Here is a 17,011-nt window from a genome sequence, read left to right on the forward strand (position 1 = left end):
GTTATATTATAAAAAATTATAAACAAAGTAAAATAAACAACTTCTTATTTATGACTGGACGAAATCAAAATGTTACATTTCGTGTGAAATAACTCTCGGCATCTAAACATAGATTCGGAAAACACTGTGTGAACAACTTATCACTTCAATGTACATTAGATAATTCTTGCTTTACCGATTAAATAAAACTCGAGTTGTACAAACTAAAAGGTTCTTGGAATACTATGAACGATGTTTGTAATGTAATGAAGATAATCGAAATTAAACGGTTTTAATATTTATATCTGATTCCTAGCAACTTCTTCAAAATCCATTTATCCATTTCCAACCGGTGAGCGAATTAACGTTCCGAACTTCTGGTTCTCAAGTGTTTAATATCTATCAACTTGATTTTTGGAGTATGTATTTACATTGCTGGTATCAAACGCGGCCTCCCATTTGTACATGGACGTTATTACAATAAATCTGGGCGTATAATGAAATCCGGGGATGATATTGAGTCGCGTCCCGGCGGGACAATTGATTAATGGACCGTTTCCCGCGGACAGAGGGCTGATCCTGATTTCCCGCGATTTCGCCGCGAAATACCCGGAAAATCCGTATTTCGGTATTAAGCACGATCCGCTGTGAAATCGCAGTAGGTATCCGATAACCGCAAACCACGATATCCGGTGCCATGCCGTGCCGCGCCGTGTCTCGTGTCATACACATGTGCTCCCACCGCGTGATGGTCTCTTGATACTTTCCTGCACGAACCGTTCTCTTGTTTTCATTTTTCTCCGCCTCTTTTCTTGTTTCACAGCTTCTCCATGGTTTCAGCATCGATTCCAATCGCTTTCAACAATTTCCGAAACGATATCTTATAAATAAACTGCGGATTTTTATGCAAAGTAAAACGTTTATGGTATCAATTTTAAAAGTGCATTTTAGATAAATTCTTATCATGAATCTACACTATTTGTCTAAACATGAAAATATAGTTTTTGTTAGAATGAATAATTTTATACATTATATGAAGCATTTATGTTTTTACATTTTTTTATAAACTTATACATGTCTGCAGCTTTTATTATTATTTTAAAATTCTTTACCACTTAACGAATGGCAATTATGTGACAAATGATGTTTGAAATAAATGACGAAATGTTTGTTTTCTTGAATACAATGTTCTTTAATAATTCCTGCGCATTTATCCAACACCAAAGAAAAAAAAACGAATGTTTATGTATTTATTTACAACTTTTATCTATTCTTGCAGAATCGATTCTTTCATTTCGATTTTTTGGAAGAATCGATTCTTTGCGGAGAATCGAACCTAATTTGAACTTTATTCATTTGGACACCGTGTATGTACACTATTCTTTTTACGACGTTACGATAGTTTCACGCTGGGGGAGAGAGAGAGAAAGGGAATGGTTCTATCGAATCTAGTATCGCGGGCGATTTTCAGGCTCGCTCCTTGATTAGAAGGGCGAGCCACGGTAAATCGATACGTTCGAACGTCGATATCGTTTCGCGAAATTGTTGCCCGACGATAAGGCCGAACATTGCCTGATGAATACGAACAGAATTGAATACACGGGAGTGGATCTACCCGTCAATGCAGATATTCCTGATTTGCCACGTACTTGGATTCACAGTTGTTTCAATTAGTAACAGTGACAGAACACAATCAACTAATCGACAGACTGATATTTTTAAAAACATGATGCATTTATTGTTATAAATCAGAAGACGTTCAGAACAAAAATACAATCTTCAAAAAACAATAACAGAAAGTCTCTGATTTCATCGAGCAGAACAAAATATCAACAATTACAATTATAAGTAAGGAAATAAAATCGTTTTTAAACGAGTTTGATTTTACTAACTATGAGAATAAAAACGAATAGTACGAAATGCATCGAGGGGACAGGAAAATCTATTCGTTCATCTTTGATTCCGCCTCGGCTGGTCCAGTACTTCGCAAAGCGAGCCATTAAAACCTCTAACGAACCAGGAGCAAGCAATCAAACGGTCCGCGAATTCTCACAGGGACGCGAGGCCGTTCCTCACCCCTTGTTTTTCCAAATGAAACAAACGCGTTGCCCGTTGCCTGGAATTTTCGATGGGAATTGCAGCCGTTCCACGCGGACGGTTTGCCATTAAGTCGCCGGAAGTCCAGCATGCATCAGCAACTTCCTGAGCTTATACTTATACCGCACTCTGTACTTGCTCTATGACTCATAAATCACTGGTTGATTGCAACATGAAATTAACCTGTAAATTTCTATTGTATTTAATCCGTTCTTGATTTTGTGGATCTGTACTGAAATCAATAAATCGGAATTTAGTAAAGTAATTTCAAGTGCTGTTTCTCGTTTTTATTTATCCTGCATGACTCGTGACAATGACTGGAAAGACGTGTGCAAATATTGGATAGTCTGAAAAGTCATAGATAATAATGGCTAATATAGACTTGAATAAAATTCATTTTGAACGAAAGAAACATTTAATCAAAAAATGACAAAAATCTTTCAATTCTTTTCCGACTATTCAATACATGCTAAATATGTACAACGAGTTAAATATTGCAATTATCATAGAAACCAAAAAATGGATATTATCGTTGATAAATTGGGATAACGATTTTCGCGTTCATTTTGCATTCACATGAACATCGTAAATTAATAGCAAGATGCTCGTTTTCGGTCAAAGAAGATTCACTGAATTCGATGTCTCCGTTGTGTCTCTTTCTGTTATCTGTCTCGGATGTTTTAGCGACTTGTCGTTGGCTCACGACCTTAGAACTTTGCCATGGAAACATTCAAGTTATCTCCGTCAGGGTGGACTGGTAATTGAGTCGAACTCGAGACGATGAACGCGTATCAATACCCAAACCTGTCGCATGATTATAATTATTAACCATATTTTAATGCCAGCAACAAACAGGAAATATACAAAGGAAAAGAATGTGGATACAATAAGTTACAAATTTTATCTCTTCTATTCGATTGCACATTATCTTGTAACCACAATGGAATATCCTCAACCAGATTTCCCTTACCGGAACAACAGTGTGGTAAATGCAATAATTTGTTTAATATTAAAATACGAATGCTATCTGGAAAATGATACAGTGATACGTTTCACACATTATCCGATGGCTACGGCTCAGGCAGAGGAAAGATTTGAAACTTTTCATGGCATAAAATTCAGTAGTCCATAAAACGGTACCGACTGCGAAGACTCTTGGACATCCAAAAACTCTACCAAAAGACAATAGGCCCGCGTTTAAATCCGTTTTCCGTCCGGCGGTCACGATAAAAATTTACTCATCATTGTCATTTTCAACAGCTCTGTTACGTTCGTTCATCGACGTTGATCCAGGCTATCCAGTCCGAGCAGAATCCTCTTTGCAACGGCGCGCGGTGATCGGGCACTGATTAGACTCGCGTTCCGCTTGGAAATCATTGGTGCGCGCATCACAACAATGACCGCCTCACGGGCTGCATTCGCGATTTTCCATCGAAACTGAGGCCTTTGCACGCAGTTTCGAGACGACCAGACCGTAGGCCGGAGGCTTTCACAGTAATGAATGGCTACCAAGCGATGCGATTAGAGGGACACGCGTGTGGAAAGTTATCGCGGCCGGCTGCGTTCTCGACTACGCCTCTACCCTCGCGTTAACGATGAAAAGGTGACCCGGTGTAACTCGCGGCTACAAGATTCGCGAAACTCGCGTGCAAACCTTAATTAATGAATACCTTGACTTTACACAAGATAAATCATGTGAACATCATTTCTATAAAATCAATAGAAAGTTAATTGATATAGAAAAGTGTAAAGAAGTAGACAAGATTATTATTGGTAGCTTTTGCAAAGAAAAATTTTATATTGTTTTATACTTTGTTATATGTAAGCATATACCAGAGACGGAGAACGTGCGGCCTCCATGAGTTTCTTGTACGTCTTCTTAATACGGTTTCAAATGTTATTTATATTTTAATGCATTCAGTTACTTTTAAGCAAGAAATAAATGCAAATATTCCGCTAATTTCGGGGACAAAATCTTCTCGAAATAGACGAAATGTTAGCTAATACCAGAATCATTTCGTACAAATTGAACGCATTGATTAACGTTTAATTTAACCTGAGAGCGTGCTATTAAACTCGATTGTACAGTAAAGTCGAGCCAGACTCGCGCAGTTATCGCGCTTTATCAAGCGCGTTTTATTCGAACATCTTGGCCGGTTAATTCGTAACGTCGCGACCAGGTGACGGCTGTTATTCGGCTGTGGAGTAAATCGCTAAATGGCGAGGAAAACGCGAGGTACACGTTTCAACTTGCCGTGCGATTGCGTTTATTTAACGGCGTGCCAGTAAATTACTGCCGAGAGGAACTTGACAAACACTTTGCCCAACACAAATCCCAATCCTTCCACGCAGTCTCCACTGAACAATCAGCAATTCGAACCGTTAAACGTTAAACCGTTCAGATGTATGAATAGGAATCTAAACTCTTTATACTCCGTAAAAGAGTTTTTTAAAAATAGAAAGAAAAATAAAATATGCAACTATATTAAATACGAGAGCCCTTAAAAGAATTAAGTTTTCCATCTTGTCGCACGTGCAGTAACATTCTGAGCGTTAGACATTGGAGTTTTGTATGCTCACATTTATTGTACTATTTTACTATTTTTTATGTATTACATTTGACGTATTTTGCCAGTAACAGTCTTGCCTGCAATAAAAAATTGGGTTCGCGCTAGGAATCATGCTCGAGGATTTCCCGTATGGAGAGCTTCTTGTTAGAAGGATAAAGAAAGATCCGGCCCGGGGTTATTTACAAGCAGCAGCAGCAGCTCGATCGCGCACGCTATAGAGACGGTGTACCGGGATCGAACGTGTTCCGTGAATTCAGTTTATCACGGCAATTTGCATTCCACCTCTCTCGCTTTATCCTTGTCCGTCTTGCGATCGTCGCTTTCTATTATCTCCGTCACCCATCCGAACCGTGCCTCTTTCGCGCAAATCACGTCTGATTGAGGTTTCAATCGGAATTCGTGAATAGAACTTGATTTACTGGGGTACATATGCGTGCACTGCGCGTCGCGTCGACAAGAGGGTGGTTTGGCCGATGCAATGGCTCTCGTTCTCGTTTCACCCATCGAAGATCACCCCTTTCTGTATCAGCCTGGCCAAATAGCTTGCTAATGAGTCGAACACGAAGTTATTAATCGAAGGGAATTGCAACTTCGACGCACTACGTACATTTCTGATGGTTTATTGATACTTCATAAGGGTTGACCGTACACAATCATTGATCCATTTCGAATTCGATTGCTTTTCATCGCGAACAGCACTGTATATCCGTTAACAGAAAATTAAATAAAACTACAGTCGTACTGAAAAAATTTTACTAAAGAATGACGTTAAATTTTTCTGGATATTTTTGAAAACTGCAGGCAACCCGTTGGTATCGTCCTATCGCTGAAAAGCCGTCCATAAATTTATTATTGTAACCGGCGAAAAATCGCGCAGAATAAATACGATCTGGCAGCATTTAACATCGTTTGCAAGCGTTGCGATTCGTGCACGGGGATGAGGATGGAAATGCTGGTGGATGATATTTCGACGTTGAACAATGTTGCTACAAACGCAACGAGGAACGAATATTTCAATACTACCAAGAGTCGAGTGGCGAACACATACTTGTCAAAGGATCGAGTTTTCCTACGAAATTTGTATCCCGTTCCATGATACTCTATTATCCGATTGTTTTACTTTGATCTGCTTCCATGCATTGTTATTGTATATTAAATTATATTATATGAGAATATGTACTTTCTTTTAAACTGTCTTTTAACATTAAAAACTACCGACTTTTTTATATATGCATTTCTTCATATATGAGAATATGTACTTTCTTTTAAACTGTCTTTTAACATTAAAAACTATCGACTTTTTTATATATGCATTTCTTCATACAAAACCAGTCATTTTAACTGGTTTGGTAGTTCTAAAACTAGACGTTAAAACTATAATTGAGCAGCTCCTTGTTGAGTATTCTTGTTCCATTTTTTTGTCGTTTAATAAAAATTCGATAATTAAAAATGACGTACTTAGAAATGGTTCTAAAAATGTATAATGCTTAAATGAATGAAATACAATATAAATATATGAAACCAATTTGACATTGAAATGCGATTCAGTAATCTTAAAGTAAATTGCTCAGTTTTACTTCCGCTCTAACAAAACTGTTCTTACACTGCTCGATCAATTCAGCAACTCGAATTAATCTGAACAACTGACTTAGCAAAATGAAAAAAAAACAACTAAAACGGATCGACATTTCTGTTCTATGTACCCGTTCAGTGAAATCTCGAAAAGTGATCCGATCAATCGAGCAAACCCACCCCTTCGATCGTCGTTTTGACTTTCAATATTTGCACGCCGTTTGTTTGCCGTTCTCAGTATCAGATAGGATATACTTCCCTGTTTCGCTCGCTCGATGAATACCAATATGCGAACTAGATTTTTCGACGGGTCCGAACATTTCACCAGGAAATTCTCAGCCTGGAATATTGATCGGCTGACACTGTGTGTACCTTTCATATTATTTTCATTACCATTTACAGATATTCAAACAATATTGCAAAATCTGTAAACAATTCTGTATTCATAATACAGCGGTACTTGTGTGTACTTCCAATTTAGTACCTTAGAGAAACTTCATAGAACGCTACATAGTACTCGTTGTACAGTTATACATACATATATGTTATTCATGTGTCAAAATTTCTATCAAACTTTTACAAATTAAATAGTACGTGTCGAGTGTGATTGATAAAATGATCATGGAACAATGTTATCGAAAATATCGTCATTTAATTGAAATTAATGCACGTTTTCGTTCCAATCTATGTATATAATCGTAGCGACGACGATTGACGGGCAATCAATTAAATTTCACACTGGTGTGTTCAACAGTTATATGCTTGTTGCGTAGCTATTATTTGCAAATATGTATATTTGTCGGTATGAAAGCCAGACTATAACGTTTATTCGACTGGCGAACTGTTTCACTTCGTGTAATTGTTTTAATATCCAATATAATGTCGGTGTTCCGATTTCCGATTGATATTTACACATCCAGGCGACGTGTTTGCCAGTAGATTCTAACAATAAATAATTGATACTGTTTACGGAGAAAATCGAAGTTCATTCACATATATATACTGACTCAGATAGAATCGTAAAAAATTTATTTGTTAATATCTAGACGACAACTGGGAAACGTATAAACGTCGTAAACCTTATTTAAAGTCATACATTATAGAAAAAGTGCTTCAAGTAAGTTTTTTGGATTTATTTTACATAATGTATATTACAAAATATAATTTTATCTTTCCTAAGTGAGTGCTTGAAAATGTGGACAAATTATCTATTGTAACTTAATGTTCCATGAAATTTGAAAATTAATAGGAAGGAGTGTATCGTGCTCCTGACGTTACGCAACCATCCAGTCCTGGTCGTGTGAGTGCGCAAATCGATTCCGATGCAAGCCCGTTCTTAAGTCCGTGAGAGAACAATGACCAACATGACTTCGTATTTCTTCCCCGTTATCGGTCGTACCGGGAGAGCGTTGCACCGTTTATTGCAGCTGGTACAACGCTCCGATACCCAAAACTGTCCCCTTAACTTACGATTAAGGTCGGCTGAAATAGCGGCGAGCGCACGGTATTTTACGATAGCGATGTTTCACCAGGAAATATACGCAAACGGGAAATTTTAAAGGTTTTTTCACGTTCATCTACTTATCCTTTCTTAATTGAAATCCATCGTAAAATATAATATAAAATAATGGTCAAATGTAATTTGCATACCGATAAAAACGAAACGGTGGAGTAAAGCACAGGCGAAATATACAAGTTAAACTAACACGTTTTGAATTCTTGTGTCTCACGTCCGACTGCAATACTATCATCCAAATTTTGCTTCTTTCAAATAAGAGTATAGACCTAGACGAATTGTATGTATAAAGTTCAAATGTGAAATCCTCTGCAGGCGAAGAACAGAAGGTAGTATTTAGACTCGGCTTATTCTCCAGTGAATCTCGACCTTCCACCTTTAACTTGCAATTAGTTTAATTCGGTTTAATCCAGCGTATGGACAACAGCAACCGACTTTTCAAAACAATTCACTGTCTCCCATGCTTTGAAACTTCGTACAATTTTGGTAGCTGTATATAAAATTGGAACACGTAGAATTCTCTTGTACGGATTTATTTAATTAATTATATATTACAAAATATAATTTTATCTTTCCTAAGTGAGTGCTTGAAAATGTGGACAAATTATCTATTGTAACTTAATGTTCCATGAAATTTGAAAATTAATAGGAAGGAGTGTATCGTGCTCCTGACGTTACGCAACCATCCAGTCCTGGTCGTGTGAGTGCGCAAATCGATTCCGATGCAAGCCCGTTCTTAAGTCCGTGAGAGAACAATGACCAACATGACTTCGTATTTCTTCCCCGTTATCGGTCGTACCGGGAGAGCGTTGCACCGTTTATTGCAGCTGGTACAACGCTCCGATACCCAAAACTGTCCCCTTAACTTACGATTAAGGTCGGCTGAAATAGCGGCGAGCGCACGGTATTTTACGATAGCGATGTTTCACCAGGAAATATACGCAAACGGGAAATTTTAAAGGTTTTTTCACGTTCATCTACTTATCCTTTCTTAATTGAAATCCATCGTAAAATATAATATAAAATAATGGTCAAATGTAATTTGCATACCGATAAAAACGAAACGGTGGAGTAAAGCACAGGCGAAATATACAAGTTAAACTAACACGTTTTGAATTCTTGTGTCTCACGTCCGACTGCAATACTATCATCCAAATTTTGCTTCTTTCAAATAAGAGTATAGACCTAGACGAATTGTATGTATAAAGTTCAAATGTGAAATCCTCTGCAGGCGAAGAACAGAAGGTAGTATTTAGACTCGGCTTATTCTCCAGTGAATCTCGACCTTCCACCTTTAACTTGCAATTAGTTTAATTCGGTTTAATCCAGCGTATGGACAACAGCAACCGACTTTTCAAAACAATTCACTGTCTCCCATGCTTTGAAACTTCGTACAATTTTGGTAGCTGTATATAAAATTGGAACACGTAGAATTCTCTTGTACGGATTTATTTAATTAATTAATTCCCTTTTATTAACATTGTCTATAAATAGTTTATTAATTTAATGAGTTTGAAATTTTAGTTGTGAAGTCATAACAGTCCTAAATAGAAAATTTCTCTTAGCAGTTATCAACAACTGTCCCAGTCTGATTTCTAATATTTGGTCATTTAACCGCAGAACAAATCTGTTATTATTATTAATTACTTTCTATTGCGAAAATAATTTTCTTCCATCAGAGATAATGTTTGATACAATGTTATTTGTTTCTTGTTTCAGAAGGTGAAGAGCGGTCCGGGGGTAAGGCGCGGGGCGGTAAACTAGCGCGTCGTGCTCGCTCCTTCAAAGAGGACTTCCTGGAGAAGCTCTCCCAGATGCGTTCCCCGGGCAGCGGTAGCGGCGGCGGTGGCAGTGGTGCGGCGACGAGGGCCGCATCGCCTTCGTCGCCCAGGACGCCTCGGGACAAGAGCGCCCCGGACTCTTCTGGGGCCACTCTCGACAAAAATCCCCTTCGCGATCTGCACATCCACGTGCGGCAGGTGCAGCTGGCACTGCTCCACTTCAGAGACGTTGTGTCGAAGAAGAAGCTCGAGATGTTGCCCGGGAACGGCACCATCGTCCTCGATACCGTGACCACTATACACACCGTGCTCAAGTCCTATCTGCTCTATGAAAACAGGTTTTTAACTTTGATACTGCCTTTCACTTTCTCTGCCTCCCTGGTTTAATGATGAATAAAGCAGCATTTCATAAATGCACGTATCTAGTTGTATCCAAAATCTGACATCGTGTCACTTGTACGTCCATAAGTCTTACGATCAAGACCCTATTTGTTGCTCTTCAATAAATCTGACAAATATTCCAAATTAGTAATTATCACTGATTATTTCAATTGAAAGATTGTATTGAATAGTTAAATAAGTTATATTGTCGTAATTATTCAATAAATCATGAATTATTCCGATAACTACAATTGTAAGATATCCAGTACAATTAAATCGATAAGAGTAGTGAGCGTGGAAGAAAATTGTGTTTGTTGTGTTAGAAAACGAGTATCGTGATCTTTAATACAATTTGATTCTTTAATGAAGCTCGACTCTCGGGTCGGCGACGAATCAGGTGTACCAGGCTCTAGCGCAATTATTAAAACTTTGCGATGACGTGCTGTTGCACGGCGATCAGTCCTCCGCGTTGGACACCGAGAACGTGACGCACATCATAGGATTAGTCGAGGAAGCCGTGAAAAACCTCGTTGCTCTAGCGAACGAGAAGATCGCCAACAGGCAAAAGCCCGCCGCCGCCTCCACTAACAATAGGTAATAACACTGTAATTTTCAAAACTTTCAGACTGAACTTTCCGTCAAATATACCTAGTAAAACAAGGAACGAGACTCTGTATTTTTTTGTGTCGTCATAACAAACAGAATTTACGAACGAACGACAATCTGAGATCACGTTTTTCAGAACGTCGGGTTACGGATCGGAATTGACGCCACAAAGAAATTCTTTACCCGATATCCCGCTAACCCCGAGGGAGAGGCAGATTTTAGAGCAGACCGCTGCGACTACTAGTCTGGTCCGTAGTTCGCATAGTTCAGAGTCGATTTTAAGGGATTCTAGTCCACCCCCGAAACCACCACTCCCCGAAAGGTAGTTCCCTAAGCTTCTTACACGTAGATGTAGTAACATCGCATGTACTACCTGTTGTATGTAGCATAATTATACATGTCGATTAATCCCTTCGTTTTTACGCTATCATTTTTCAACTATTTTTAACACTATTTTATTTTCACTTCTTTTATTAAAAAAAAAATTTTTCTAATCGATTATCTGATTCGATCATTTCAGAACAAACGTTTGTCTGTCGGAAGAAAATAGTTCTTCAGGTATGCCGCCTCCGTTACCTCCCAAGCGGAGAACGAAGGCCCAGCAGTTGCTGGACGAGTCCGAGGGTCTTTTAGCATCTAGTCTTGACGGTGTCTCCCTACGTAGTCGATCGCCAGAAGATTCGTCGTCACTTTTAAGCGCGTCGGCTGGTAGTTTGGATTCGACCCTGAATCATTCTCGCGATGAGGATGAGATACGGGCGATCATGGGACCAAACGACGAGTCTCTGAACGACAGTATGGATCTCAGCCTAATGGCCACTATTCAAGGTAAAAATGTATTCTACGCTAATTAATTACTGAAGTCACTTTACTATGTCATAAGGAGTGTCATGAGCAACATACATATTTCTCTCATTCTGCATGCAATATTTTAAATCGTTAGATGAATATAGCATAATTAGATTTTTATTCTAATATCGATAACACTTTTTCTAAATGAAAAAGATAAAAATCAAATTGGAATTAAATTAAATTCATTGCTCTACGATACTTGAGTAAACGTTCACGACATCGAAATTAGATATATCCTAACAAGGTGACCGTGGAACTCTTTATCCATACGTGAACATTGCTTAGTCAACGAAACGGTTTTTAACTGCGTACGCTTTAATCATCGACTCAGTTGTCTTGAACGACACGTCTCAAAAACCGTTCACGTTTTTGCTCCTATAAACTATATTAGAGGAATCATGTGGTGTAAGAAATACAATTATTAAAAGTGTATTAGACGAATATTTTTAACTTTCTTAATATTAAAAATAAAGCAGAATAAAATGTATCTACGATTGTTTCGTATTTACAGGCATCCAAGTTAATGGTAGCTCAAACTGTAGTTGCTGGGACGGTTCCGAAACCAATATACCGAGCACGATGTTATTGGGTCAACAAACTCCTCAAGAAATGCTTAATCCATTCACCGGTGAGTAACAGAAAAGGAAAATCACTTTTGTGTACCAGATAATCGGATATCACCGTAACAGAGCAGCAAGCAGAGGCGGTGATACCCGGTGACATTGCACATTCATGAATGTAAAGAAAAAAATGTAAGAGCTAAAATTACGCAAGAATTCCTCAAATAGCTAGCGAGGCAAGTAGCGTAGGCGGTCAGACCTTGCGAACGTATGTGAATAAACAGTATCGTATAGATCCTCGCTCGAATCGGTGGAGTTCTTTTTCTCAAATACGCTTCTCGAAATTTAGCTAATTCCCCGTTTTAAAAGAACATGTCCATCAACTGGAATTGGGGAACTCTGAAAACGTTCTTGCGTAAAGATGTCGAGGAAAGACGAATTGGCATGTTTTGTTTAAATTAAAAAATCATAAGACAGAATATTGAAGAAGAGAAGTGGATTCTCAAGTGGAAACAAGTCAATCTGTTATTAATTTTATCGTAATTGTGTGTCTCAGGTATAGAAGGGAAAATGGAACGATTGTCGACCCAAACGCAAGAATCTGGTTTCGTATCAATGCATTCACAACGAAGTTCGTCGCAAAGTTATACCGCATCCAGTATAACGTCCAAGAGATCCTCTCAGCAGAGCAGCATTAGTTATAATTCGCAAACGTTCAATTCGCAGCAATCGTTCTCGCAAACGAAACTATCATCGGACAGCAACGGGTCTATTTACACACAGAAGACATTGACCAGTTCGAAGAGTGCCGTTAGCTCGACAAATCTATCCGGGAGCGCCGATGCCGCGATGTTGGAAAAATTGGTAAATATGAGTTCCACATGTCGTGTCTTTTATTTGTATCATTTTAATCTTAGTAGTTATCATTACCTGTACAGTTTGCTCTTGATTGTATAATATTCGACTTCAATTTATTGTTTGTTAACTGATTTTGCAAATTCTATAACTACATTTAAACGTATCATACATTTACAAATGTTTAATAAAACAAAATTGTGTGTATATTTTGTGTAGGATATAGAATCGATATCTTCCTCGGATGCGAACGGTGTGCCACCAGCGTTGCCAGAGAAACGTTCGAAGCGAAGGAAAGAACGCCAACCATCGCAGTATGACAATGTACCTGAAAATGAGCATTTATCAACCTGTAGTTTACACACTAGCAACGGCGACAGCCCGGATGCCAGTAAACCTCCTCCGCTCCCCCTTAAGAAAAGGCACAGTAAGTTCAGATCATGACTTTTAACGACAAGCAGCAATAAGGCAAGTCCTACGGCTACTTTATTGCTGTTGAATAAAATTTTTTAATGGAAATACTAAAAACGAAACTGCTCAGACATAAATTGTCAGACGAAATTGCATTAAACAATTGGCTAGATTATTATATTAGAGAGTAGACGTTCCAAATCTGTTTTCTGAGTAGGTTTAAAACTGATACAATATTTTGTATCCCCCAGTGTTCCAATCAGTGGCATATTCTGGTAAGTGGGATTCCTGCCCACACAAATCAGCTATATCCCTTCTTCAGCCAAACACGTTCACGCTAAGTTGAAACCCTTCGTTTCACGCATTAATTATTATTAATACACGACTTTTTGAGCTCTATTTAGCTTTCTTGCGGCATGTTCGTCGTTCATTTTTTTATCTCCTTTTATGGAAACGATGTTGATCGTCGAGATTTCATTTGATATCGAGCTTGGACTATATGTATACTTCAGTCACATAAGTATCTTTGGCTTCTTTATAGCTTACAATTATAATACGTAATTAATACCGACATTAAACATGAACAATGATCATTTTAAAAATTTATCAATTTAACTCGCTCTATATTATTTTTCTTATTTTATACTTTACAGAATTAAGTTACGAATATTTATTTAATCATTTCGTTTATATCACACCTCATATGTTGTTTCTTTTACTTTTATTAACTCATCTGTACAAGCTCTAAATTTTATTGTCTAATCTGGAAACTATCTTCGACCACTTACGTGGGCGTCGACATTGTTTCACTAATTAGATTGACCTTTTCTTGCTAATAGTCAGTTAACACTTACGCTTCTTTAACTCCGTAGCCGAGCCAGCTGGCTTTAGTTTTCATTTCCACGATTGTGCCTAAAGAAACGACGAGAAAAGACGCGTCTGTTCATATCATAAAATTTTTTCGATAATACTTGTTTCAATTAGAGAGTAACAGTTTTACCGCGGGAAGTGTAATCGACTTTGGTTTAAACATGTTGTTTAAAAGATTGCACTCTTACTCCAGTGAGTTTTGATAAACGCGAATTTATGTATAATTATGTATCAAGAAACATGCTTGTGCATCAGTGTTCTTTTGTATTTTATACACCTGCGCTTTTTTTTAATATTTCTTTTCCTTTTCGTAACACGAATCATGCTTGTATTCATCATATATATATATATATATATATACACATGTTACATATATATATATTACATATATACATATCATGGAGCCATCGTCTTTATTTATTTTTATGTTACCTCACGAGAAATAATCGTTACATTGTCTGATACGTTAGAATTATACAAAGTTTGATTATATCTATTTCAGTAATGGCATACATGGAGATGTTTGGGAACTGTTCCCGCAGTAACAATGACTTCATCTCTGGTCTTGGGACTCGGCATTCAGTGGCAGCTTATAATTCAATGCAAGCAGAATGGCAACAACACGAGATGGCCCTTACAACGACGCAGTCGTGCTCGTTCATGGCGCACACTATGACCACCTTGCACGACAGTTCAAAGTATGCGAATTTAATAGTACAAATGTGTACGCACACGTCGTCTCATTCAGTGTGTTAAGAAAATTGCGAAGAATACGGTTGAATATCTTTTTCAGTACCTCCTTAACTATGACACCGTCAGTAACAGAAATAGCAAATAATTCTAGTCTACCACCAGCGTTGCCACCAAAGAGATCCCGTTCGATTAAATCTAACGCAACTCCGCCGCCGATTTCGCCGAAACCAACGATTAGCATGCAAAGTATAAACACCATAGAACCAATGGTAACGTCAACTCCTGTGAAGGCGGAGGAGCCTATTTCCATCCACGAAAAGAAAGAAGTGACACCGTCGACTCCAGTGAAATCGGTAAGTATCTGAGAAAGCCACTGCCACGTTTTACTAGTCCCTGAGCCTCCCAGATTTATTAGATCGCGTGATATCTTATCTTCAGAGTAACGTTGCTTTGGACACGATATTACCATCTTCGAGACCCGCGAGCAACGCACTGTCGTCGATATCAGTTGACGACAGCACTTTGGAGTTAAGAGACGTCGATCAAGACGATAGCATCCTGGATGAGCTAGATATCAGCAAGCATTTAGTGTTTAAGAAACCTGACGAAGAAGGTCCGGATATAAAGGGAGGTCATCCTGACGCACTGTTGATTCATGCTACCAAAGCTAACAGACACGGTAAATACCGTTTATTACAATTTTCTAATATGTTAGAATAAAAATATGTGGTCAAAGGCAAGACTTTGGACAATTCATTATTTGAACACATCACGTATCTTAATTTCATAAAAATCGCTGAGAATATATGCTTTTTGTAAATTCGGCTCCAATTTAAACTAATGAACTCTGTAAAATATAAAACATTTCATATTTTTTCATGCTGCGTAGATGAAAAAGAATCAGGTCAGTGTAATATTATTGAAACAAGGAATAATTAATCAAGTTTGTCGTAAAGCTATTACAAACGTAAATAAAGTCTCTTGTGAAAGTAAATAAAGTATTCGTTTATTATCTTGTTTGCAGACTTTTTATATCAGGAGGCGTTCTTAACGACGTATAGAACTTTCATGCAACCACTGGAATTGATTCAAAAGTTGCACAGACGTCATCAACGATTCTCTTGTTCCGCTGATGTCGCTAAGCAAAGAGCAGCTCGCGAGGCGTTCTCCTTACTAGTTAGGGTTGTTAGCGATTTAACGTAAGTAAATAACTAAACGAAACGATACGTTTTCATATTTTGTAATACACTTACAATTAAAGAAATATGAACTTCTTCTAGCATGTCCGATCTCAACGATACTTTGTTACAAACCCTGATGGAATTCGTGCAACAATTGGTATGCAGCGGCGACCTGACCATGGCAAAAGCTTTGCGTGTAAAAATTTTGGAGAAACACGCGACGAAACAGTTGCAAGCCGCGCAGCCGATTCTCTCCTCGTTGAGTGTGACAACGAAACAAGCTTCGCTTCTTGATTTCAAGAGCGAACAAATCGCTGAACAAATGACATTGCTAGACGCGGATCTATTCATGAAAATTGAAATACCGGAAGTGTTGATCTGGGCCCAGGAACAGAACGAGGAGCGTAGTCCGAACCTGACCAGATTCACTGAGCACTTCAATAAAATGTCGTATTGGGCAAGATCAAGGATATTAGAACATAGACTGGAGAATGAGGCGAAGGATAGAGAGAAATACGTGGTAAAATTCATCAAGATAATGAAACACCTTCGGAAAATAAACAATTTCAATAGCTATCTAGCTTTACTGTCCGCACTGGACAGTGCGCCCATTAGAAGGCTTGAGTGGCAGAAACATATTACCGAGGGCTTGAAAGAATACTGTGCCCTTATTGATAGCTCTAGCAGTTTCCGAGCTTACAGGCAAGCTTTGGCGGAGACACAACCGCCGTGTATTCCTTATATGTAAGTAGACACCGTCATTTTATTTTTATCCTCCACTAAAAGCAATTGCAATTTTCGGAATATTACAACTCAAATTGACTGTTATTTTAAAGGCATACACGTGAAGAATCTCTTTTTCTCGTTTCAGCGGACTTGTCTTACAAGATCTTACATTTGTGCACATAGGAAATAGCGATCTGTTACCGGATGGCACTATAAACTTTTCGAAAAGATGGCAACAATTTAATATTGTCGAAAATATGAAAAGGTTTAAAAAAGGGTAAAGTTCCTTTCAATATTTTTATATTGTTTCAATATCGCTTGCATTTACGTATTGTTCCTAAATCGTTTCGATTTTTTTGTT

At 38.1% G+C, this 17,011-nt stretch overlaps 1 protein-coding gene across 14 annotated transcripts in view; it reads left to right on the forward strand.

Moving 5' to 3' along the window:
* The window catches only part of C3G (C3G guanyl-nucleotide exchange factor), a 65,464-nt gene that overhangs the window by 41,526 nt on the left and 6,927 nt on the right, over positions 1-17,011 (forward strand). For 10 of the 14 annotated variants that reach the window (XM_018019790.2, XM_026811240.1, XM_026811241.1 and 7 more), the window contains 15 exons: positions 9,454-9,853; positions 10,266-10,490; positions 10,639-10,824; positions 11,023-11,330; positions 11,866-11,982; positions 12,471-12,778; positions 12,989-13,196; positions 13,432-13,455; positions 14,553-14,748; positions 14,844-15,096; positions 15,182-15,422; positions 15,633-15,647; positions 15,768-15,942; positions 16,024-16,668; positions 16,796-16,927. In XM_018019790.2, coding sequence (XP_017875279.1) covers positions 9,454-9,853; positions 10,266-10,490; positions 10,639-10,824; positions 11,023-11,330; positions 11,866-11,982; positions 12,471-12,778; positions 12,989-13,196; positions 13,432-13,455; positions 14,553-14,748; positions 14,844-15,096; positions 15,182-15,422; positions 15,633-15,647; positions 15,768-15,942; positions 16,024-16,668; positions 16,796-16,927 — 3,433 coding nt within the window. The remainder of the gene's footprint in view (positions 1-9,453; positions 9,854-10,265; positions 10,491-10,638; positions 10,825-11,022; positions 11,331-11,865; positions 11,983-12,470; positions 12,779-12,988; positions 13,197-13,431; positions 13,456-14,552; positions 14,749-14,843; positions 15,097-15,181; positions 15,423-15,632; positions 15,648-15,767; positions 15,943-16,023; positions 16,669-16,795; positions 16,928-17,011) is intronic. The other 4 variants (XM_026811247.1, XM_026811243.1, XM_026811244.1 and 1 more) reach the window with 4 other exon arrangements.

The sequence above is a fragment of the Ceratina calcarata genome, unplaced genomic scaffold (genome assembly GCF_001652005.2).
Source record: "Ceratina calcarata isolate Rehan_Ccalc_2016 unplaced genomic scaffold, ASM165200v1 scaffold206, whole genome shotgun sequence".
Lineage (NCBI taxonomy): Eukaryota > Metazoa > Arthropoda > Insecta > Hymenoptera > Apidae > Ceratina > Ceratina calcarata.